Below are 25,474 nucleotides of genomic sequence, written 5' to 3'. Positions count from 1 at the left end.
TTCACCGCCTCCTTCCTTTTCTCTCACCGTCTGCGAAGTGAAAGGATGGGAAATCACTCTGCCACACCGTTTCAATGACAGTTTAAGGCAGGCATCCCCAAACTGCGGCCCTCCAGATGTTTTGGCCTCCAACTCCCATGATCCCTACCTAACAGGACCAGTGGTCAGGGATGATGGGAATTGTAGTCCAAAACATCTGGAGGGCCGAAGTTTGGGGGTGCCTGGTTTAAGGGGTTGCAATCTCCTTGTTGCAAGCACCAGGTCAAGAGCCCAAAGGCAGCAAGGACGCCATCTTTGATCTCTTGTTTCTATGTACATATGTGTATATATCCCAAAACCAGGATGCGCATCTTCCCAAGCATGCTCCCCATGTGAGATCACAGAGACCCCCCAAAAAAAGTGCTTTCACTGTGCCCCAAAATGAAATTGTGTGAGGTTGTTGTGCTCTTGCACGACAAAACGGGATGTCCCTTTTTTTTCTGGGAAACTTGCGGGGTATGAATACATGGGGCCACACCACCCCAATTTTTGCAGTGTCAGGTTAGGCAAAGAGGGATTTGCTTCGGCGAGGCCTAAACCGATTGTTGCAATGGCAAAAACAGGTTTCCCCCCAAGCCTGTTTTGCTGGTGGAGGCCAATGGGGAAATGGTCAGTGGGGAAGAGAGGAAGGGGGTCTGCTTCACCCTTCCTCCAGCCATGTAAACACCTTACTTAGATTCACAAAATGTTTAGGGGTATGTGTACGAATAAAATGTTCCTTTATAAACCGATATGGTCAATCTTCCACGCTAAGCGAGAGCATATTCTAATTTCGGGAGGGCCGATCTCCCTCAGCTGCAAAGCAAGGGTGGAGAATCTCTGTGGCGCTTCGAGGGCAAAGAGCGAGAGCGGCACATGGGACATAAAATATACACCACTAGATGATGCATATGTGTGTGGAACAGAGGAGGTGGAGCGGCCAGCACATAAATCCAGTCTGAGAATATCCTGCCCCGCAGCCGCCGTTAACCCTTGAGGAATGAGGGACACATTCCAGGGCCTGAGAAACAAAAGTTGCGTACTTGGAAGAAACCCAGGCCTCACTCTTGAGCCTCACGCTGCTTTCTTTAGGAAGGATGGGGAAGGGAGAGCGGGGAGGAATCTTCTTCTATGCCAAGAGACCCAAATTGGATCCTGGTCTAACAGAGAAGAATGCAGTGACATTCTGGCTACGCCCATGTCCCTCATCCTGGTCGTGTTTTCTTTCTTTTCTTCAAGATTGATTGTAAGCACGTTGGGGCAGGGACCTGCCTTTTCAGATTATTCTCAAAAGCGCCAACTGTGTCAATGGGGTTGGCATCTGACAACAGCCCTTTCTGGAAACATTTGGATGAAGCATATCATCATCATCAGTGCTTTTTCTCTAAAACAATGTTTAGGGTTACATTTTCCTACTCATATTGAAATACTGCCCCTCAACTTGGCCAAACTTAGATCCACAAAATGTTTAGGCCAAGGAATGCGTACCCCTGCATACCCCCCAGAAAAAAAGCACTGATTATTATTATTACAGGTACTTTCATTCATGAATTGTCTTTCCAATGAGTCTCACACGGATACAATAGGAGCAACTGAAAACAGTTTCAAAAGAGTACAAGAAAGTAGATATAGGGTTTTTTTAAATAATACAAAATAAACAGCTTAGGCAGAGACCTTTCCGTTTAGCTGGAAAAGCTTGTCCAAACGAGAACGGCTGCAATTGCTTCCGGAAAGTAGAAATTGTGGGCGCCTGCTGCATTTTAAAAGGGAAGCTGTTCCACACTAAAAGGCCCTGCTCCAACTTGCCAAAGCAGGGAAGAGAGCCTTAGTGGAGCCAAACAAGGGTGGATTGCATGGCCCTTTCAACTCTATGACCTCACTGAGTGAATGATGTAAACAAGCCCGCCTCTCCTAGCCCCAGGGAGAAAAAGTTGGCACATGACGCCTAGGTTGGAGACCATTTGCCTCCCTTTTGAGCCAAGTACTGCAGCGAGAACTCAAACCTCTGTTACAGAGAGGCGGTCTCGCTCTATCACTGCTCCCTCTGGCACCAGCGGCAGCCCCTGTCCCGCCCCCCAAAAATCCGGTTCCAAGCCCCAAAGATTGCCCCAGTAGTACCCACTGGAGGTTTTGGACTACAACTCCCATCAGGCAGTGCTAACAGGCAGTGCTGGCTAGGCTTGCCAGGTCAAGAGCAGCCCAGATCTTGAGATTTCAAGCCCCAAACAGTGAAACCTAAGGGTGGGGCCCTGATGGTGTCATAGGGCAGCCCCTGGAGATGGAAGTTAATTGGGAGAGTGGAGCAGAGGAAGGCAGATCCTCCCAGTTAGCTCAAATCTTTCCTCTGGCCTCTATCACGGATAGGGTTGCCAAAGTCCCTTTGCAGGCCTGGCTCCTGCGCCTTCAAAAACAACACGGTCTACAGGCTGCTAGTTTTGTCCAGGTTAGTTAGCAACTCTAAACCCAGCCTCGGTGAGGCAACAGAGCAGGTGTACTTGCAAATGAGGCTCACATATATTTCAATGAAAAGGTGGCCAAATAGTTAAAAGGATAGCGGCTTTATCCAGTAAAAGGTGGCAGCCTAAGGAGGGAGATAAAACCTCTTTCCCAGGGCCTAATCCTTCTCAGTCCTTTAACATACAGTATATAAAGCCACAGTAAACAGCAGAGTGTCTCTGGGCATGTGCAAAGGAACCACTGCTTTGTTCTCAGCAGCCCGTATTGGCCTCCGTGGATGCATCTGGGATTAGTAGGCTCAAATATGTGGCTTTCTTTCCCTCTTGTAGGAGGGCAGCACCGTGTAACTCCTCCCAAACCAGGCCACAGGTTGGGCGTGCTAAATTGCCGGCATGCAGCTGGCCCTGCCACATCACTCCAAAAGGCCACCTAGCCCTGCATTTCTGCCAGAATGTTGCTCCTGGCAACTTTGTAGGCAGAACATGAAAGTCTCGGCCTCCCCTCGCTGCTGGCTCCCTGCTCCTGCTGTTCAGAGATAGCCTGCTTGCGATCATGGAGGTTCCACTGAGATCTCACAGCTAATTGCTGCTCCTTGAACATCTAATTGTGGTGGGTTTGTTTTTTTAAGCCATCTAAGCTAGTACAAATGCAGCTATTGTAGGCTACGTATGATATAGCCAGTGTCTTAAAACATATATTCATACAGTTCAAGCTCTGCTTGCTCCCGAGTCCCATCCATACTGTTGTTTAACATGAAGCGTAAGCTGCCTATTACCTCCATTAGTTCTCTGCCCCCCAAAAAAACACACACACTGCCTTCCCACACTTCCCTGCCCCACAATCTGGATTATCTCCCACCCTCTCCTTTTCCGAGTATCCCTAGTGTGAGAAAACCTGGACTGGAAAGGGTGGGAAGGCAGTGATTCAGAGGAGAATGCCATATGGGCACCAGAGAATTAAGAGAATTAAGGAAAGCTTTTGTTTTTGTTTAGTCGTTTAGTTGTGTCCGACTCTTTGTGACCCCATGGACCAGAGCATACCAGGCACTCCTGTCTTCCACTGGCTCCCACAGTTTGGTCAAACTCATGTTCGTAGCTTCAAGAACACTGTCCAACCATCTCGTCCTCTGTCGTCCCCTTCTCCTAGTGCCCTCCATCTTTCCCAACATCAGGGTCTTTTTCAAGGATTCTTCACTTCTCATGAGGTGGCCAAAGTCTTGGAGCCTCAGCTTCACGATCTGTCCTTCCAGGGAGCACTCAGGGCTGATTTCCTTCAGAATGGATAGGTTTGATCTTCCTGCAGTCCATGGGACTCTCAAGAGTCTCCCCCAGCAGCAGAATTCATAGGAAAGCTTACTCCACACATTTGACAACAGTGCAGAAGAGCCCTGGGATTGTTGTCTTCCCTTCACATTAAGCTTCCAGTCTACAAGATTTCATTCCACCAAAGGAATGTGCATAAGGGGAGTGGCTGCGGTAAACTCAGGTATCCTCCCCATGTAGGAGGAAAGAGGCAGGCCTTCACATTCACTTCCCCACTTGACTGGGTTGCAGCAAATCCGACACACAATTGTTTCCGATTTCCAGAGCATTTTGGCGCCTCCTTAAAATCTATTTCTGAAACGCTCTGGCTTAGGGAGAGGCTGTTGCTCCTCTATGATGCCGACATTCTTCGTCCCAAAAGGAGCTGGTTTTTAAGCTTAATGTTCGCAAGCTGGCTGAAAGATGTGAACACGGATCCAGATTTGATTGCTGCTGCAGGCTTGTCATGATCAGCCTTCCCTAGCCTGGTTGCCCCCCCCCCCTTCAATTGTTGGTAGACTGCAACTCCTGCGGCCAATGGTCAGGGGTTTGTCATCCAGAACACCGAGAGGGCAAGAAGTTTGGGAAGGCTTGCCCCCAGTATTTCCGTGAACTTTTAATGTTTCAAATCCATCCCCTCCACAAACCTGGGTAAGGAAGACTGGGGCCATATTCACCCCATACATTTAGAGAAGGACGCCACTTCCAACAGAACTACATTCCCCAGAGCGGTTTAACAACCAATCCTTCTCTTCCTAGGGAATCATAGAAACGTTGAGTTGGAAGGGACCACGAGGGTCGTCTAGCTCTAGCCCAAAGCCCTGCAATGCAGGAATCTTTTGCCCAATGTGGGGCTCGAACCCACGACCCTGAGATTTAAGAGTCTCATTAGTTATCCCAGACAATTTTGCAACTTGTAGCTCTGGGAGTGGAACAGCGGTTTCCTGGTCAACTCTCAGCACCCTTCGCAAGCTACAGCTCCCAGAATTCTTTGGGGGAAACCATGACTATCATCAAATGATCCAGAATCTGCTGAAGTACTGTGGTGAACCACAGCGTACAGAGCTATGAGTTGCAGCACCCTTTGTATGATGGACTACCACACAGGGACATTTTCACCCTACTCTTTGTGCTTACACACAGGGTGACCTGCGGCCAGAGCTCACAGGAACTCACTTCCGGCACCTCTCAGGTTGCCATTATAAGAGGTCAAGGGAGGTGTGTTCATTGCGAGTTCCAGCAACCTCTTTTTCTAGAACAATAGCACTGCCTGCTATATTGTTTGAAATAACTTCTGTATGATTAACCTGCCGAGATTTATATACCACCCACAGAGCGGTGCTTTCTGAGACAGCAGTAGAGGAAAACTGGCGGAATGTTGGCTGTTAATTGTACAGGTGGCCCCTTGGTCCAACATTGGGCAGGGTACGTTGCAGTTAATCACAACCCCTGTCACTTCTGGGTGAGGCCAGCCAACAGTTTCATCTTGCTATACCCTATGGCTAAACACAAAGAAAGCGACTTGGCTCCTCATTCTACCTGGAACCTGAGATGTTCTGCCAAACGCACCCATTTCCTAGCAAATATTTCAGATGATTCCAGTTTTGCACCCTCCTCCCAGAGTCACGAACTCAAAGGCACCGATTAGTTCCGCTTTGACCAACCTAACGTACAACTAGGGTTGCAAAAGAACAGTAAAATTCCTCCCGCTCTTTCAGCGAAGTCTCATGGGTGGAGTGAAGAACATAATCTATGCTAGCAATTATTTGTATAGCCCAAGAAAGTGTAGTTTCCCCAGATTTTATTCAGCAGGGAGTACAACGACATGGGTGGTGTCAGAGAAAGACGGCATGTAGCAAATCATTGTGTTGTTTTGCCCGACGAGATTCTAGGTGGTTTGTCTTATACAGCTGTTTTGCAACTTCCATTTCACCATTCAGAATCTAATGCCCCTTTAACGGAGAAAACAAGACCACGCCCATTTGGTTCTGAGTAATAAGGCAAGTATCAGCATTCTTTCTGGTATGAATCCCAATCTCCGGCATAAATTGGAAAATCTGCATCATCCAACGAGGGGAAGGAAATCCCCTTTAAGCACATGTTGACAACCCTCTCTTGAAAAAGAAAGTGGGCTACAGGTGCAACCCATTGATAGAAACCACAAAGGCTATGTTCTCCCTCCACTGTCGGAGGCAGAATGCAGGGAATCAAAAATTGGGAGAGTGATGTTGTGTTCAGGCTCAGCTTTTTGGGGTTCTCATTTGGCCACTGCGAGAACAGGATGTTGGACTAGATTGGGCCTCCTTGGGCTGATCCAACTGTCTGTCTGTGTTAAGAGATCTTGAGCATATTCTCTCAATGTATTATCACAGATATCACCACTGATTATTTACATGCCGCCCATCTGACTGGGTTGCCCCAGCCACTTTGGGCAACTTCCATCAAAATACTAACATTAAAAAAACCTCAGGCATTAAAAAAAACCTCTCTGTACAGGGCTGCCTTCATATGTCTTTTAAAACCATATAGTTGTTTATCTCCTTGACATCAGATGGAAGGGTATTACACAATGTGGGTGCCGCTGCCAATAAGGCCCTCTGCTTGGTTCCCTGTATCTTAATTTCTCGTGGTGAGGGAACCACCAGAAGGCCCTCAGTGCTGGACCTCCGTGTCCGGGCTGGACGATGGGGGTGGAGACGCTCCTTCAGGTATACTGGACCGAGGCCGTTTAGGGCTTTAAAGGTCAGCACCAACACTTTGAATTGTGCTTGGAAACGTACTGAGAGCCAATGCAGCTCTTTTAGGACTGGTATTATATGGTTCCGGCTGCCGTTCCCAGTCACCAGTCTAACTGCCACATTCTGGATTAGTTGCAGTTCCCGAGTCACTTTCAATACAGCCTCTCCAAATACCTAAGCAATTCCACTTCTCATGATTTTCCTTCAAATCCTTCCTCATAATGTTACCTTTTCCCATGAAGTCTTTAGATTAAGCATTCCATTCTCATTCCCAACGGAAATTCATTCTGGGTATAGGGACCTGTGTTTGCTCAGTTCATTTCTTATTGCCCTTTCTTTTCTTTTCTTTTTAATTGCAATTTAAAACTCCAGGTACACATCAACTTTCTTATTGCCCTTTCCTTTCCCCTCCACACACTCACCAAACCTCGTCAAAATGTAATTTGAGGACCCCTTGGGGCAGAGACCTGTTAATTTTGCTTACGGACTCTGCAAACGCTACCAACATCAATATAACAAGAAGTCTTTGCAGCACCTTAAAGACTGACAAATTTAGGATAGCATAAGTTCCGATAAACCACAGTCCACTTCGCGAGATGCACAGAGCGTTATTCTGAGTTGCAACTAACTCCGCGAAAGCTTATGCCATAATAAATTTGTTGGTGGGTGCCACAGGGCTCTCGGTTGTTTTTGCCACAAGAGAGAGTGAGACAACTATCACTCTGGAATATGAAAATCAGTGGAATAACAGCAAGTGATTTGTGGGGTCAGGGCTGGAGCTTAGTGCTGACCCTAAAACCCAAAACCACGGATCCACACAATCAGAGAGGCTTCTCAAGGGACCCACCTGACAGCATCAAAGTTATACCCCAGCTCTAGTTACAATAGCTGTTTTTGCTTGTATTAGTCTTCCCAGAGTCCAAAAAGAATCAGGTTTCCTCTGTAAACTCAGAGGCGACTCCAGGGAGGCCGAGATCGAGAAGCAGTGACTGATGTGGCCCAGCTGGGGACACCTGGAGAAGGGAGACATTCCTGGAGGCTGAGGCCCTTCAGAAAGCTGGCGCAGGATGGAGGACTGAATCACCAGCCCACACAGTCACCAGACTTGGGGATGAAAGGGAGACCGCCTGTTTTGAAGAAATCCCATTGTGCATCTGTCTCTCTCTGTTTTGAGGGGCAGCCGGGTGTTGCGGAGAGAGTAGGCTCAAATCCTGTTCTCAGTCGGCCACAAACGCCCACAGGGTGGCCCTGAGCCCAATTTACCTCACAGGGCTGTTGTGAGGAAAATTGGGGGGCTTCTCATTTACACAAACCGGCTTAATAGTCAATATTTATCATGTCATCTTTCCTCCCATGATTTCAGGTGGTCGCACCGTGCGGGTATAGTGTTTGATGGCGCTCACAACCACCCTAGGAATCGTAAAATCATAGAGTTGGAAGGGACCCCCATGGGTCATCTAGTCCAACCCCCTGCAATGCAGGAATCACAACTAAAGCATCCATGACAGATGGCCATCCAACCTCTGCTTAAGGACCTCTGACGAAGGAGAGACCAGGTCACATTGAGAGGTAGCCACTTGGCCAAAGAAACATTTCGTGAGCATCCTGTCTATAGAGAGATCTGGCCTTATTTCACCCTGACAACAACCCTGCGGTGTAAGTTGAGGCTGAGTTATGGCCACTTGGCTCTCAGTCAGCATCGCTGCCCAGTGGGCATTCGGACCAGTCTCTCCCTGGTCCACACCCAACAATTTACCCATCACATCAGTCTTGGTACCCTAGATCTGTCGCTCGCCCCTGACCAGATGCCCATGTTGTGTAGCTGGTTTCGCCCTGAAACACACAAATATTCACTTACCTTCCTGTGCGTTGCCGATACTTATCCACAAAGCCAGCAGGCAGGAGAGAAAAGATCGGCCAAGTTGACCCATTTTCCAAAACTGAAGTCCCCCAACAAATCCCAGCTCCTCAAAAACTCTAGGGGCTCATTGGCAGAGGAGCCCAGGAAGAGGCAGGGACAGTTTAACTCTCAAATATCTCCCAAGTTCGCTGAGAAGTTTAAAAAGACGAAGGAGAAGGTTGCCGCTGGAGCCGAATCCCAAAAACAAGTGACGAAATCTTCGGTGAAGTCAGTACCCAGGAGAACGGCTGGATCCAAACTTTTTTATTTAAAAAAAAAACTCCTTGTGGAAATTCAGAATAATTTCCCAGCTCGAAACATTTGTCTGTATCACAAAAATAAAAGAATGCCAATAAAATGTTCTTTCCTTCAAATTTCCAGCTTAAGTTTGGCTTGACTTGCCACTTTGAGCGTTGATTTCCTACTCTCTTGCGCCTCAGCAGCCTTTCAAAACTTGCACCTGATTCCCCCCCCTTTCCATGCTTTGCCAATCCCTTGCTCTTTCTGCTCTGGCTTCCGAAGCAAATTTGATGATGTCTACATCTATAGCAAGGGGTATCATAACAAAACTTGCCCGGTCAACTTCTCCAAAGCGCTTCCCGCTTTCCAAAAAAGCTGACTTCTCCAAAAAAAATAACAGAGAAAAGCAGTGGAAGGGGGGAAAGTCCCTTCCCCTTTTTCTTTGCTCTGTCCCTGACTCACCCACTCCTACACACTGCTGAAAAATTGTTTGGGAGAAGAACAGAGGCTTGAGAGATTAGCAAATTGAAAGGGAAGGAGGGGGCAAGAGAGAAAAAGGGAAGGGTGTGTGAAAATTCCATCCAGCCCAAGCAGGGTTAATGGGAGGAGAGGAACAGAAGAGAGAGGGAGGGGGGGAGAGAAAAGACTTTTCTTAAAGTTACAAGCACCCACATTCTCCCCCCCCCCAAAAAAGGGGGAAGTGAGAAAATATGGGTGCATTTTGCACAGAGATTGGCAGGGTGGAACTGGGAACTGCTGATCCTAGAGAAAGCCATCCCAAGGCTTGGCTGCAGCTTAAGTTTTCCAAACTTGTGAGAACTCATCCCAGAGGTATAGCTGTCATTCCTAAAGGTTGGGGGGGGGGAGTCCTGGGGCACCTTAAAGGCTGGTGTGCTGTACTTTTGGACAGCTAAGGTATGCATAGGTCTCAATGGAAACTATATATATGTATAATTTTAAATTTTTTTCTAAATTACATTTCAAAACTTTCATTTCTACAACCTTAAATCAATGACTTCCCTACTTCTCTTTCCGTGGTTCATTTTGCATACCGTACACCCCTGGCGTATTTCGCAACATGAACCAAACCATTCAGTAATCCATTGCTACATCCATCAAAACTTATTTACACTGTTGAATTTATCTTAATGCTACCAGCGTTTTTAAATAAACACAATCCCCCCCATATATTCAGTAAACATTTTCCAGTCTTCTTTAAACATACATTCTTCTTGTTCTCGTATTCTATATGTTAAATCTGCAAGCTGCGCATATTCCATCAGTTTAAGTTGCCATTCTTCGGTTGTAACCTCACTCGTTTTCCATTTTGAGGCTAGCAAAACGCGGGCCATATACATAAATAGCCTTTTTGTGACACCTGGGAATTTCCATCTAAATTATCCAACAAAAAAGACTCTGGTTGTTGTTTTTTTGAAAGGTACTTTTAAACATTTTTTTCCAATTCATTATATATCATTTCCCTCTATTCTTTTACCTTTTTTCCAAGTCCGAGTCCTGGGGCACCTTAAAGGCTGATGTTCTGTGCTTTTGGACAGCTAAGGGTCTCAATGAAAACTGAAGACTTTACTCCAACACCTGCGGCACTTTCCACAGAGTGGATAGAATCATAGAATTGTGGAGTTGGAAGGGGGTCCGGAGGATCATGTAGCCCAACCCCCTGCAATGCAGCTGTCCCATTCGGGGATTGTGAAGAATGAGGATGTTGCTTTCTCACATAAACCACAAATGCAACAAGTCAGGCAGATGTTTACTGTTCAGATCGATTCACACCTGATAGAGAAGTTTGGCGTATGTGGACAGGATGCAGTTATAATTAGACAGACACCTGCAGTCTAGGTTGACCCACTGCTCATAACTGGGGATGTTTAGAATGTGTGGTCAAGATGTCGTATTTTTGCTTGGCTTAGAAAGTAACAGCATAGGAACATAGACCAAAGAAGGGGAATGTTTGTAGGGTTACTAGGCAGTCGTGATAGGCTGTAAACCTTGTAGTACCCAGCCAATGGGGAGGCAAGGGAGGGAACCTGTGCTTCAGGACACAGTACAGTATAGGGAATATAAGATTATGCTTTGCCAAAGCTGGGGTGTGCCTACTTTGGACACCCACTTTTGCAAGAACGTCTTGTGTTCAATAAACTCTTTGCTGCTTCACCAGTTTTGTTCAGATTGTATTTTAAGGCACGGGATTTAAGGGTCTTAGAACCCACTTCTTGCAGGGATTGAACCTGCAACCTCGGCATGATCAGCACCACACCCTAACCAACAGAACTATCCAGGCTAAGACTATCGACCCTCAGAGGGATGCATCTGCTGTGTCTCTGTAGGAGTTCCTGCTCTGAGTATGTCTTTCCTGATTTGAGGACACTTTATGCCAGGGCTGAGGAACCTAGGCATTGTTGGGTGCCAAGTCTCAATTGCCCCAGTCAGCATGGCCAACGGTCGGGGATGATTGGAGTTGTAGTCCAACCATATCTGGAGGGCCAGAGGTTCACTGTCCCTACCTTATTGCTCTGCCTTATGAGCGGTCGGTAGAGCATGAGTCTCTGAATCTCAGGTTGTGGGCCCGAGTCCCACATTGGGCAAAAGATCCCTGCATTGTACAGTAGAGGGTGGGACGAGATGTCCCTCGCAGTCCCTGCCAACTCTGCAGTTCTATGATTCTACAGCTTCATAACCTCCTGCTTGTCCTCCAACCAGGGGACGGACATGAGGCTCGCAGAAGACTGATTTATTTCTCAGGGCACCTTCACAGCTGTCTCATGCCACACTCACCGTTCACGTGTGTCACACAGATTGTGAATTACTGTAACCAGGTTGTCCGTTTTCAACCTGCTGGAGACACAGAGAGATGCTTGCTCTGTGCTGCAGGGCTGGCTGTAAGGCAAGGCTGGGTGGCGCAGGGCGCCATGACGCTGGGCCGCCAGGGGGGTGCTGCGCCCACCAGACAGCTGCGGTGGGAAACGGGGGGGGGCCAGAGCGATCTTCGGCGCCCGATATGCTTAAGACGGCCCTGCTGTGCTGGATTCCAATGAGGCGACTAATGGAAAAGCAAGATCTGTTGGGAGTGTTAATGCCATGAGCCCAGTGCTGGATTTACGTATAAGCTAAGCAAGCTATAGCTTAGGGCCCCACTCTCTTGGGGGGCCCCAAAAAAATGAAAGGAAAAAACAAATAAAATTAAACCTACATACAGCAACAGTGTTTGGTGTTGTGTAGGCTCCTATGATGTAAGTAATGGACCCCGCCTGCTAGCCTACTCCCTAAAATATCACTGGTTAGATACCTATTAGGTCCATACATTACCATATAGCACATATTTAACACACAAAAAACAGCGACAATTTGTTGTTGACAAAGGACAGCTGGACATATAAAGGGGCCAGGAAAACCTGGAAACTTCAGGTTGGCCCTGCACGTCCCCCCCCAACTTTCTCTAGCTGCAGTGCAAGCAACCCCCCCCCCTGTGTTTGACTAATAAACTAAAGATGCGATGATAAGCCACTTTAAAACGCTCCATTGTTTGTTTCTTTGGGGGATGTGGGGGGGTGGTCTCAGTGTGAGATTGCAAAGTTAACCATTACCCACAACACTGGGGAGCTGGGCTGGTGGGAGATCTGATAAGCTGCTGTGTTCAGACCTCCAGGGTAAGGAAAAGGAGTCACGACTATTATGCAAAATGTAAAGATTGCCCGTTCCAAAAGCCATATTAGGGCAATACTTCTGTAGCTCTCCAAAACTCTCTGTCAGGCTTGAATTGGGGAAAGGGGGGGGGATTATCTGGCCAAATCCCCACGTCCCCTTGCAAAATTTATACACTCTCCCTAGCAAAGAGAGCTGTGCCTTTGACCGGCAGCCTGATGGGCAGAAATCAAGCAGGTAGATATTTTTCCTGGCGTGGTGATGAAACTGGAGAAACTTCACCTGCCTCATATCTGCCTGGCAGGCTGTTCTTAAAGGCACAGATGCAGGGCCTAGTAAAATACTATTGGGCTTTTCAGAGCAGCCGACACCTAGCAATGAAGTCACTATTTCCATGCAAGGAGAAGCGTCGCCGGATTAATTTCTGCTGTTGGCCTGGGTTTGGGGGAAAGCGGCAACCTTATCCACATTCCCAGGGAAAGGCTCCACAATCTGCAGAAAGATGTAGCTAGTTAATTTTTACTTGCTCTCTGTGCATGTCAGGCTGACTGCTGTGTCTTCTCAGGCTGTTTCCAAAGACGTCATGCGCCCGATTGTTTAATTTCTGTGCGAAGGTTGAGTTCTTCACGCAGCCTCGCATGTAAGAATTCCGCAAAAGTTATTAGACTTTTCCAGCCGTCCCCCCAAAACAATGCCAGCCCAGCCCCAAGACATTTCGTTGCCTGAGGTGAAAGACCAGGTCAGAACACACACACACACACACACACACACACACACACACACACACACACACACACAAAACCTCAGTATAGTGCAGTGGTTAGAGGGCTGGACTTGATATTGGGAGACCAGGGTTCAAAAAACAAAAACAAAACCCCCCACCCACCTGGCAATGGCTCAGTTGCATCTGGACCTCCCCACTCTTGCATGCGGTCCCCAAGGGATTGCTCACAAGGGAATGTGGCCTTGAGTGTGAAAAGTGTTCCTTAGCCCCACACTAGACAAATTTTGATAAGATAAACAAGCTATAGCTTAGGGCCCCAGTCTCTTGCCCCCCCCCTCAAAAAAAAAAATTAAAGGGAAAAAAACCTGGATGTACATTTCCAAAATATTAGATAAAAAACAAATAAAATTAAACCTACATACAGCAACAGTGTTTTATGTTGTGTAGGCTCCTAGGATGTAAGTAATGGGCCCCACCTGCTAGCTATATATAATGTTCATAAATGTACCAAGTGAACACGTACATAGGTGTATGGGCCAGCACAGGAAGACAGTCCTGAAACCATTTTAACTCCCAAACTGACCAAATGTTTCTCTGCAAGGAGGGAGGGGCTAGGGAACCTTCCCATTGTCTCAGGAATTAAACAATTACCATCTCAAAGGAATGGCCAGACTACCAGGAAAGGCAATCAGCTAAGTCATTATCAGATAACCTGGCAGACAGGAAAAACAGCAACATTCAAATTTCTGTTGTAGGCCGCCTTTTCTGTGATGTAGGTATGATGTATCTGGGGGGTGGTCTTGGGCTCCACCCCTTCTGTGATGTATGATGTATGATGTATGGAGGGGTGGTCTTGAGCTCTAAGGCAGGGAATTTCAAAATGTCTATATAAGGGCAGGCACACCTTTGATCTGGGTCCTCCTCCTTTCTCCTGCCTGTGAAGGGAGCACCCTGTTGCAACAGTTCAATACTAGCTGCTTTGATTCTCAGTATTTTCTGGTTGGCCTCTGTTATTTTCTCCTACTGATGGAGAACCTACAAAGGACTCTATAAGGGCTCTTGTGTACCCCATAAGGGAATAAGGGCAGATTTTGTTTACAACACCTGCTCCCTAGAATATCACTGGTTTTTCTGTATATAGGGTGCCTACATTCTGCATGGACTGGTTGCATGGCAACATGGGCAAGTGGCTTTAGATACCTTTTAGGTCCATAAATTACCATATATCATATATTCAACATGAAGAACAGTGACAATTTGTTGTTGACAAAGGACAGCGGGACATAAAAAGGGCCCTATTACCTTCAGTAGTGTTAGGGCAAAATTCCCTAACAAGTAGCTTAGGGCCTCATCAAACCTAAATCTGGCCCTGTACTGGTGCCATCCACTCGTCTGAGGTGAGGGTCTGATGCAGCAGTTAATATCAACATTAATTTCCAGAGTAGCAGCTGTGTTAGTGACTTGCAAGAATTTTGTAGCACCGTAGATACTTGGTGGCACCCGTCTGTCTCAGGAGACAGTGGAGGAGTGCGCTTTCAGGGGTGAAGTCAAACCATTGGAGAGTTACAGCGCCCGCTGTGGCTATACAGACCGATGCAGGAGAGACATGTTTTGTTGCAGCTGGGGCAGAGGAAGGCATGCAGTTGCGCTGCTGCAGATGCACCATGGCGTTTCTCTGCGCTCCTCACCAGACAATTTCAGAAAGGCCTGGGACTCAAAGGTCTTACCTGTCAGTCACAAAATGAACAAGGGCTTTGGTGAGCCGTGGCATGCCTGCCTCAGTTGCCTTATTTGCACAATGGGAACAGCAGTAAGGTGAAGGTTCTAAGCTGTTAAAAAAATAAAAAACACACGAAACACAACAATAATCATTTACAACCATGCTGAAATTGAAATCACTAATCCCATCCAATATTTCAATGTGCTCATTTGGGGACCTGGCTTCTAAATTGCACAGCAAAGGCATTTCATAAACCTACCGGTAATCTCAGCTGAAAAGGAGCCAGAGATAAAACTGAGTCGCAGTTTATTCTCATAACTTGTTTTGAAAGTCAAAGTTCAAGCCCTGCCAATCCAATTCACATTCTTCATGCAGGAAAAGACCTTCTGCTCAGAGTTATTGGGGAAGGCAGGCTTTTCTTGTCAGAATTAGTGGGGTGGTATTGGGATAGGCAATTTAACTTTCCCAGCAATGGTAACAATTGCTGCTGTTGCATCTGATTTCCTTCACCTTGCCTTTTCCACAATCCTTTACTTATTGCCATTAGATAACAGCCATTCAAAGGTCATGGCCCACCCCAAACTTATCATTCCAGGCATCCCATAAAGATGGTTGTGATCTGATCAATAACATCGGTATACCCTCCAACGCTTCCCTGATGAAAATAGGGACATCCCATTCCATAATGATAATTTTACTCTTTGTACCCCACCCATCTTACTGGGTTGCCGCAGCCACTCTGGGCAGCTTCCAACATATATAATAACAATATAAAACATTTAACATTTAAAAATACTTCCCTGTACAATAAAAAAATTCCTTCAGTAGCACCTTAAAGACCAACTAAGTTTTTATTTTGGTATGAGCTTTCGTGTGCATGCACACTTCGTCAGATACAGTGAAATGGAAGTTTCCAGGCACTTATGTAGAGAAGGGGTGGGGAGGGGTGGGGATGGGGAGGGGGGATCACTCAGAAGGGTGGTGGAAATGGGTGATTGACTGACTGATAGCTGTTGATGACCGCAAACGACTGCAAATGGTTTTGCATGAAAAAGCAAGGGTTGAGATGGCTGAAGATCGCTTATCATGTATAATGAGATAAGAACCCGATATCTCTGTTCAAACCAGGTCCCTCCATGGTTTTGAGCTTGGTGATAAGTTGCAATTCAGCAACTTCTCTTTCCAGTCTATTTCTGAAATTCTTTTGTAGTAAGACAGCTACTTTGAGATCTTGTATAGAATGTCCTGGGAGATTGAAGTGTTCTCCTACTGGTTTTTCTGTCTTCTGGTTCCTGATGTCAGATTTATGTCCATTTATCCTTTGGCGTAGGGTTTGGCCTGTTTGTCCAATATAGAGAGCTGAAGGGCACTGTTGGCATTTGATGGCATACACAATGTTAGAGGATGAGCAATTAAATAGTCCTGAGATGGTATGTTGGATGTTGTTGGGGCCAGTAATGGTGTTGTCTGGGTGTATGTGGCAGCAAAGTTGGCATCTGGGTTTATTGCAGGCTCTGGTACCAGTGTCCATGTTAAGTCTGGTGGTTGTATTATTGTGGGTGAGGAGTTGTTTAAGATTGGGTGGCTGTCTGTAGGCAATGAAAGGTCTTCCTCCCAGAGCTTGAGAAAGGGAGCGGTCATTGTCCAGGAGAGGCTGTAGATCTCTGATGATGCGTTGTACTGTTTTAGCTTGGGAGCTGTATGTGATGACTAGTGGTGTTCTGTTATTTTCTTTTTTGGGTCTGTCTTGCAGCAGGTTCTCTCTAGGTATCTGTCTGGCTCTGTTGATCTGTTGTTTAACTTCATCAGGTGGATATTTTAGTTCTAAAAAGGTTTGCTGTAGATCTCTTAGGTGAGATTCTCTGTCTGTAGAGTTGGAACAGATGCGGTTGTAACGTAAGGCCTGGCTGTTACAACCGCATCTGTTCCAACTCTGTTACAACCGCATCTGTTCCAACTCTACAGACAGAGAATCTCACCTAAGAGATCTACAGCAAACCTTTTTAGAACTAAAATATCCACCTGATGAAGTTAAACAACAGATCAACAGAGCCAGACAGATACCTAGAGAGAACCTGCTGCAAGACAGACCCAAAAAAGAAAATAACAGAACACCACTAGTCATCACATACAGCTCCCAAGCTAAAACAGTACAACGCATCATCAGAGATCTACAGCCTCCCCTGGACAATGACCGCTCCCTTTCTCAAGCTCTGGGAGGAAGACCTTTCATTGCCTACAGACAGCCACCCAATCTTAAACAACTCCTCACCCACAATAATACAACCACCAGACTTAACATGGACACTGGTACCAGAGCCTGCAATAAACCCAGATGCCAACTTTGCTGCCACATACACCCAGACAACACCATTACTGGCCCCAACAACATCCAACATACCATCTCAGGACTATTTAATTGCTCATCCTCTAACATTGTGTATGCCATCAAATGCCAACAGTGCCCTTCAGCTCTCTATATTGGACAAACAGGCCAAACCCTACGCCAAAGGATAAATGGACATAAATCTGACATCAGGAACCAGAAGACAGAAAAACCAGTAGGAGAACACTTCAATCTCCCAGGACATTCTATACAAGATCTCAAAGTAGCTGTCTTACTACAAAAGAATTTCAGAAATAGACTGGAAAGAGAAGTTGCTGAATTGCAACTTATCACCAAGCTCAAAACCATGGAGGGACCTGGTTTGAACAGAGATATCGGGTTCTTATCTCATTATACATGATAAGCGATCTTCAGCCATCTCAACCCTTGCTTTTTCATGCAAAACCATTTGCAGTCGTTTGCGGTCATCAACAGCTATCAGTCAGTCAATCACCCATTTCCACCACCCTTCTGAGTGATCCCCCCTCCCCATCCCCACCCCTCCCCACCCCTTCTCTACATAAGTGCCTGGAAACTTCCATTTCACTGTATCTGAAGAAGTGTGCATGCACACGAAAGCTCATACCAAAATAAAAACTTAGTTGGTCTTTAAGGTGCTACTGAAGGATTTTTTTTATTTTACTTCGATCCAGACCAACACGGCTACCTACCTGTTCCCTGTACAAGATTGCCTTCAGACGGCTTGGGGGGGGGGTGGATAACTCCATACCCTCCAACATTTCTCCAATGAAAATAGGGATGTCCCAAGGAAAAGCAGGACATTCTGGGATCAAATCAGAAACCGGGACAGCTTCTCTAAATCAGGGATGTCCCTGGAAAATAGGGACACTTGGAGGGTCTGCGTCAGCCCTCTGGTACCTCCTGCTCCTGTAACTGTTTGATTTTAGGCGTCGCTGTTGGATTTCCAATTCATTGGTTTTTCATAAATTCTATTTGTGTGGCGGGTGTTGGGTTTTTTTTGGGTGGTGGAGGTGTCAGAAGTTGCAGGAGAGGCCTAATTCTGTTTACTGGGCATTAAGTCAGAAAAAGACAAGCGTCTTCCCTCCCTCCCTCCCCTCATCAAAAAAACAAAACAAAAAGGAATGTTCTACATTCCTGAGTCATCCTTTGGGACCTTTTTGGTTACCCCTCCTATCACCACCCAGCCTTGCAGAGGGGGCTGTGGATAGTAAATTGCTAGGAATTGTAAGCACACCATCTCTTCAAGGGGGTCCTTCTCACTGCACTGCACATTTGTTAAATGCTTGCAAAACTATTTATTGAAATTATAGCCTACTGTTTTTCTCCAAAGAGCCTCAGGTAGTGTACATGATTCTTCTCCCTTCTCATTTAATCCCCACACAGCAACTCTGCAAAGTAAGTTAGGCAGGCAGTGAGGGGCCCGTGGAAGGAAAAATTAGATAGAAATATCCTAAGAATAGCACCAATAAGGACGAGTTAAAATGGTAAATAAGTCCTTTCTTGTCCTTCCTGGTGGCAACCCTATGATCACACACATCCCTGCTAGAAACACACAGAGTATACCTGTTTTCAAGGAAACAGACTTGTAGAGGCGTAAGTGACCCAAGGGTCATCTAGTCCAACCCCCCCCCACAATGCAATGTTTTAGGGAGTCTCACCTCTGGCCCCTTTTCCCCAGCCAGGTGGTCGGGTACCACTGAGAGGTTGCATCTCCTGCCTCCCAAGAAGAGCATAATGGCAATGGGGAGACCAAGCTGGCCCCATCCATCAGCTAGTGTAGATGCAGCTGCTGCAGTGCTTTTCTTCCCTCCGCGTTCCATTTTCCTTTTGCATCGCAACTGTTATTGTATTGTGAGCCTGCAGGCGAGGGGCGGGTTTATCTTTTCATATATGCACAGTGCTTAGAAAAAATTAGGTAATAAGTATCTAAGAGCAAAACCTATGCGTCCTGCGGCCTTCTTTCCTTTTAAACTTGGGGGGGGGGGGGAATGTTTAAAGGTCTCTGGAAGAGCAATGGAAAAGCAACCTTTGCCCGCCTTAGGGAAACAGCAAATGCCTTGTCCGGAGGGAGTAAGAAGGGAGTTGATAACGTGACCCTGGGAGAAGACTTCTTCCCTGCCAGGGACAGAGCACGTTTCCCTTGAGGCAGCAAAGATAACCGGATACCCTCCCTTGCAGATGGAGAAATCAAGGATAGGAGCAAGAGGCATTTTTAAAAACATTTACAGGTTTCGACACTTAAGTGGACTTTAGGGAAATGGTCTCCTAGCCCTGGAACAAAAACGATTTGGGAATTGGGTTAACAATCCCAGAAGGTATTGTGCTATTGTCACAGCTGTTGCCCGACTAGATCCGTGTGTGGGTTTTTGTTGATCAACGGATTAAATGTATATGTAAAAAAACACTAGCCCTGAAGAATAAAAGAGATAACTTGCTTTGATTGCAGATCAAAGCGTGGGGTCTCACAGTTGGCAGGCATTATCTTCTAATCCTTTCACTCTCGCACAGAAAGAGATGCCTGTTTTAAGTAAAACCACAGAGACCAGTCCTCTGTTTGAAGGGTTGTGTGGTCCAAGTCTGGTTTAAAAATAAGGAACCCCAAGGCCACTCACCTTGCCAACAAAGGTCTGTATAGTTAAAGCTATGGTTTCCCCAGTAGTGATGTATGGAAGTGAGAGCTGGACCATCAAGAAGGCTGATCGCCGAAAAATTGATGCTTTTGAATTCTGGTGCTGGAGGAGACTCTTGAGAGTCCCATGGACTGCAAGAAGATCAAACCTATCCATTCTTAAGGAAATCAGCCCTGAGTGCTTACTGGAAGGACAGATCCTGAAGCTGAGGCTCCAACAATACTTTGGCCACCGCAGGAGAAGACTCCCTGGAAAATACCCTGATGTTGGGAAAGATTGAGGGCACAAGAAGAAGGGGACGACAGAGGATGAGATGGTTGGACAGTGTTCTCGAAGCCACCAACATGAGTCTGACCAAACGGCGGGAGGCAGTGGAAGACAGGAGTGCCTGGTGTGCTCTGGTCCATGGGGTCACGAAAAGTCGGACACGACTAAACAACAACAACAAAGGCTATTCAGTAAACTTCATGGCTCAGGAGGGATCATGGCTCAGGAGGGATATTATTATTATTATTATTATTATTATTATTATTATTATTATTATTATTATTATTGAATCCTGACCTCCTGGGTCCTAGTCTGAGAACCGCTGGATGTTGGAGTGGCTAGGCTGGATGGACAACCATTATGTATGGTTGTGCAGGGATGCTAGCTCATGAGGTTGGGAGCAGCCAGCGTGCTTAGTAGGAAGGTTCCCCCCCTTTTTCCTTTTGGAGAGGGGACACCACCTCAGCATCTGTCGATAGAAGCAGCCGCCTCACATTAGGGCTGGTCCTGCAAGGATGGAATAGAGCAGAGTGCCCCTGTGGTATGGCAGCTCCTCCTCAGCCCTCTCTCTCAGGGACACAAGCCAATAATGCAAGGATAATGCAAAGGGCTCCAGTGGGCTCTGAAAAAAACAACACACTTGCGCTCGATTCTTTCTTAGGGTTCCCTTTTCTCAATTGTAGATTTTTATTTGCATGGTTCCTGGAGCACCTCCTGGCGGCAATGCATCAGTACTGCAGTTGCATCTGAGAATGCTTCATAATTTCATGTTTTCAGGAGTCTCTCTTCCTCCTCAGTCTCTGTAACTGGGCAGAGGGGAGAAGCTTGCTTTTATTTTTTTAAAGCAAAAGCAGTGGTCCTCAAGATCCTAATGAGTATCTTGACTGCAGATTTATGTGTATAGATGCACACGTTTGAAAGTGTGACAACCGAATTGTTTTACACCTTTTGACACTTAATGCACGTAAAGTGTGAACATTCAAATTGGGGGTGGGGGAGCTTAAGTAATGTAATGCTAAACATTTAGGCTCGGAAGTCCAGAACCTGCTTTGTGACGCTGCCTATTAAGACAAATCTGGCATTAAATGTGGAAGCAGCAGCTTGCCTCAAGGCATGATGGGTTTAAATATTTATTTTTTTAATGAAATGTGTTTTATGCCTGCCAGGAAACCGCATCCTCTGTCCCGGAAACATTTCTCCTTCTTCACAGGTCAGCGCAGAAAACAGCCATGATTTTGACTCCCAGGTGGAGGGAAAGGCACTCTGCATAATTTCAGAGACACCCTTATTGCTGCTGCTCCTATTCTAGGCACTGTCATGTAAACCACAGCTTGGAGTTGAGCCCTGTTTCAAATTACAGCCTGGAGTGAGGGCTAGACTGTGCCTTGTTTAATGGACAAGTCATCCTCTACAAAAAAAATATCGGCGGCCACTATCCCTCATGAAAGGGGACGGTTTCTGGCAAAGAATTTCTGGGCACGGCCGTGTGGAGCCAAGTTTTGTCTGTTTCTCCTTTCCGTGGGGCATGACTAAACCCATTTCCCCCCCCTTCAGATATTGTAAACAGATTAACAGAGTCCTCCCTAGTTCCGTCACTGCTGGAAACTGGGCTCAAAAAATGTATTCTGGCCCCTCTTCCTCTCTATCTCACATGCAGGGCACTGTTACCTTGTGAGAAAAGGCAATGCCCTCTAATTTAGTTACCTGTACCCAGGTTTGAGAGGCAATAGGCCTTGATGTTGAACTCCAACTCCCATCAGCCCCGGGCAGCATGGCTCACAGGGAGGCATGATGGGAGTTGGGGTCCAATAGCACCTGGTGGTTTGACAGGTCCCCTGCCCTGTACTGGGACGGCCATATTGCTTAGAGGAGGGTTTTTTTTCCTGCCAGGTGCTGCTGGAGCAGGAAAATTTGCCCCAGCTAAAACCCTTCCTTTTGCACGTTAATGCAAAAGGGGCAGGAGAGTCCCTTCTTTCTCACACATATCTGGTCACCCTAGTAGCTGCGGAGGCTGCCAGACAGACACTCCCAGCACAAGGCAAAGCCAGATCTTGCTCCGATTCGCCAAGAACTTGAGGTCAACAAAACAAGCTGTGAAAATATGAAATTGCAGCGAAGGAGCGTAACCCCTTATGTGTCAAGAACCTGGGGTTATCTGGGGCCATTTGGAAAAGAAAAGAGGGCCCTTCTCAGATGGCCTAAACGTTCCGGGTTTCTTTTGCCCAACATCTTCAGATCTTTCCAAGGGCCTCGGGCACAAAATGGAAAATGCTATTTCCAACACAGGCTCTCTCTCTCTCTGTGCATGTACAGCTGTTGACATCTGGTCCCAGATGTTTTCCTCTGCCGCAGCTACATGGATCAGAGCTCCTCCCAAAGGCCACACCCAAGCATGTTTTGTGGAAAAGCCCAGGGGAATTGGGAGGTGCCCTGCAAGTGTTTACCATGTGAAAAAAACCTTTGTCGCTCCCTCCCCACAAAATATGGCGAGCCTATCTAACCACACCCCAAGCCACCACTTCTGTATTTTGGAATAGTGATTGGATGTTGCGTTGGCTTATTCCTTAAATGTTTTTTTGAAATTCCGTTGCTTGACCCAAAACACCCTCTGCTTCCATTTCCCATTCATCAAGAATAGTTTTGCCCCTTTGAGAGTTCAGGAACGTAGCAAGCCCTGCCTTATAATACCGGGTTAGACTGTCAAGTTATTCAGACTCATGATCATCTCCTCTGACGCTAGCAGTGGTTCTCGAGGGGTCTTTCCCACCACCTGACCCTTTTAACCTGGAATGGCCAGAACTTTAACCTGGGGTGTTCTCCATGCAAGCAAGGACAGGGAACTCTGGCTCCGCAGCTGTTGCTATGGTTTCCCAGTTGCATCGCCTTTGTAAACCACTCTGTGTCTCTCTTGAAGAGTATATAAATCTAATACGCAATGATCTCTTGACCACTGGACATGCGGACAGGGGCTGATGCAAAATGGACTTCAATCACATCTGGAAGGCTGCAGATGGTTCATCTCGGCTCTAAGGATGCTTTTTAAATTTTATTTTAAAGGTGCAAGTTGCTGGCCTTCAACCTCCAGCATCCTCCCCACAGCCTGTAGAAATCAAATCTTAAATCAGTTCATGGTGGTGGCAGCTCCATCTTGCCTGCAGAGCAGAAGCGTTAAGAATTCATTGCACATGGCAGAAAAGATCTCCTGCAGCACTCTTCACTCTCTGCAGCTGGTCAGCTTGAACCGTAGCTTAACATTACACAGCAATTCTTATTTCTTAAAGCCAAATACACCCCTGTACACTTTGTACCCATGCTGGATGGGTTATTGGACAGCAAATTAACGCAGTAGAAATGGTCTCTAAAAATGCTGTTATTTCCCAGTATCCAGGTGTGCGAGCAGAGATGGCCATTGCCAAGGCACAGAAACTGGTACTAGATACAAAACTCAGCATGGCAAGACTCCTTGCTATACCCTTGAAACAAGTTTCTAGTCCTTAAGGCTGCAAAGAAAGGCTCAGCAGCAACTGGCCAGCACTTGACCGGAGCCTGAGAAACTGTATGGGTACAGCAGTGCAGCCGGAGCAGGATTTCCCAATGGTTAAAGCAGCAAAGTATTAATGCTCTGCCTCTATCGCTTTATCCCCTACAAGTTTATACTCCAGCCAGATGGAGTATAAATAATAAAATTATTATTATTATTATTATTATTATTCCCAATACAAATGGCAGCACTTTGGAATTCAAACCAGCTAGAAGCTGGTTAAAGCTAAACTATGGTTAGCACACAGGAGAAAGTGCTGCTCCAGAGAGAAAGGGAGGGAATTCACATGGAGGGACCCTGTGGGAAATTGTTAGCCTGATGTTGGTCCTGCGTCCCTTTTCTTCCATGTTCTCCCCCACCTTCCTTGTGTTCTTTGCAGCCCCCCAATGCCCATAATCCAAGATAAACCGTTAGCGACAGTCCAGCCTCAACACATGCAACTGTGAGACATTCCTGGAAAGAGCATTCCTGAGGCATGACTCTCTGCAAGTTTAGCCGAAAAGAATTTCCTGCCCTTTATAACGTAAGGAGAAAGGTTGGTCCCATGGATGAGACAGATATTTTAACAGAGGATGGGCCTGTCATGAGGCACCAGAGGCTGGCCACTTGCTCCCCTCCCGTCTCCGAATAATCTATAGCCGGGGCTCAGCAAATGCCACTTCTTTGCAGCCTGGCTGCGCCGACGTAAAATAAGGTGCTGCGCACAGAATTCAGGATAGTGGCGTTGCATTTCCAGAGTTGTAAGAAAGCTTCAGCTGCTTCAGTGGGATTAAGCTACCACATTCATTCACTTTGGGAAGAAGGAAACAAACAAGGAAGGAAGGAAGGATGGATGGATGGATGGATGGAGGAAGGACAGACGGACGGAAGGAAGGAAAGCAGCAGCTAGCAGATTCCCTGGCACTGAGCTGTAGAAAAGGTCTATGAGCAAGAACAGCCCATCTCATAAGGGTGAGATCATCACAAAGCAGGGAGGCAAAACTGTGTGTCTATGAAGCCTCCCCCAAGAAAAGTCCACCCAGCATGACCCAAATTTTTGGAGGCAGCAGTGCTGCTGCTGCAGGGAGGGAAGCTTTGCTGACCCAAGCAGGAACAGAGCATCCCCACACTGTGGTTTAGCCGTTGTAAATCCTAGAAGAGAGCACCCTAAAAAGAAAAATTGTGTATAGGTCTCTGTGACATTATTTTAAGTGGGGGGGGGGGGAAGACAAGACATCAGGGGGGGAGAGAACTCAAATAAGCAAAGGGTTGATGCACCTTACCTTAAAAGGCATGCAAAAAATTAAATAATTGAGGGGAATTTAAAATCTGTGTGGTAAGCTAAACCATGGTTAATGCTAAACCTAAAAAAACATTAGTGAAAGCCAAAGTGTCTGGCAGATGATCGCTCAAAACGTGGTTTACTTCAGCACAGTACAGTTAAAAACATCAGTGAGATCAGCCATTCCTTGAGAGCAGTTTAAATTTTTTGTTGCTCTTCACTCCCAGGTCTGGCTTATGGATGTCGATGGCTTCTTAACCATAGTTTAGGGAGGAGGCCTGGACTTACAAGTAATGCTAAGCTTTGGTTAATGATGACTAAGGTTTGCAAACTATGAACCATGGTTAACAAATGGCCTTTAGCCGTAGTTATCAAGCCACAGTTAAGCAGGCGGGCTGGGTTTATATGTAATGCTAAACCATGGTTTGGCATTATGTGAAAATCAGTGTGGGTGAGGGAGGGGACAGTTAAGAGACATCACAGAAATTTACAGCATATAATCTCCCCCCACCACATAATACTAAAGCCACTGAAGATCCCAAAGGAAAGGAAGTAATTCACACATAATTAACACTGTGTTAGAAACCTGAATTTTGCTGTTAAATGAAAGCTGAATTTTACACACAGTGACACATGGACACATGCACAG

General features: G+C 46.4%; 1 protein-coding gene across 4 annotated transcripts in view; it reads right to left on the bottom strand.

Annotated features, from left to right (window-relative positions):
- Positions 1-9,132, bottom strand: part of AXL (AXL receptor tyrosine kinase) — a 66,943-nt gene extending 57,811 nt beyond the window's left edge. Inside the window, exon 1 of one of the 4 annotated variants that reach the window (XM_035117287.3) lies at positions 8,373-9,132. In XM_035117287.3, coding sequence (XP_034973178.2) covers positions 8,373-8,445 — 73 coding nt within the window. In that variant the 5' untranslated portion in view covers positions 8,446-9,132. Of the gene's footprint in view, positions 1-3,515; positions 3,905-8,372 lie in introns of those variants that run through there. The other 3 variants (XM_035117286.3, XM_088672682.1, XM_088672681.1) reach the window with 3 other exon arrangements.
- Between the last annotated feature and the right edge of the window lie 16,342 nt (positions 9,133-25,474).

Source organism: Zootoca vivipara, chromosome 6 (genome assembly GCF_965207765.1).
Source record: "Zootoca vivipara chromosome 6, rZooViv2.hap1.1, whole genome shotgun sequence".
Classification (NCBI taxonomy): Eukaryota; Metazoa; Chordata; class Lepidosauria; order Squamata; family Lacertidae; genus Zootoca; species Zootoca vivipara.
The sequence above is the reverse complement of the archived record's forward strand: the minus strand, read 5'-3'. Positions and strand labels throughout refer to the sequence as shown.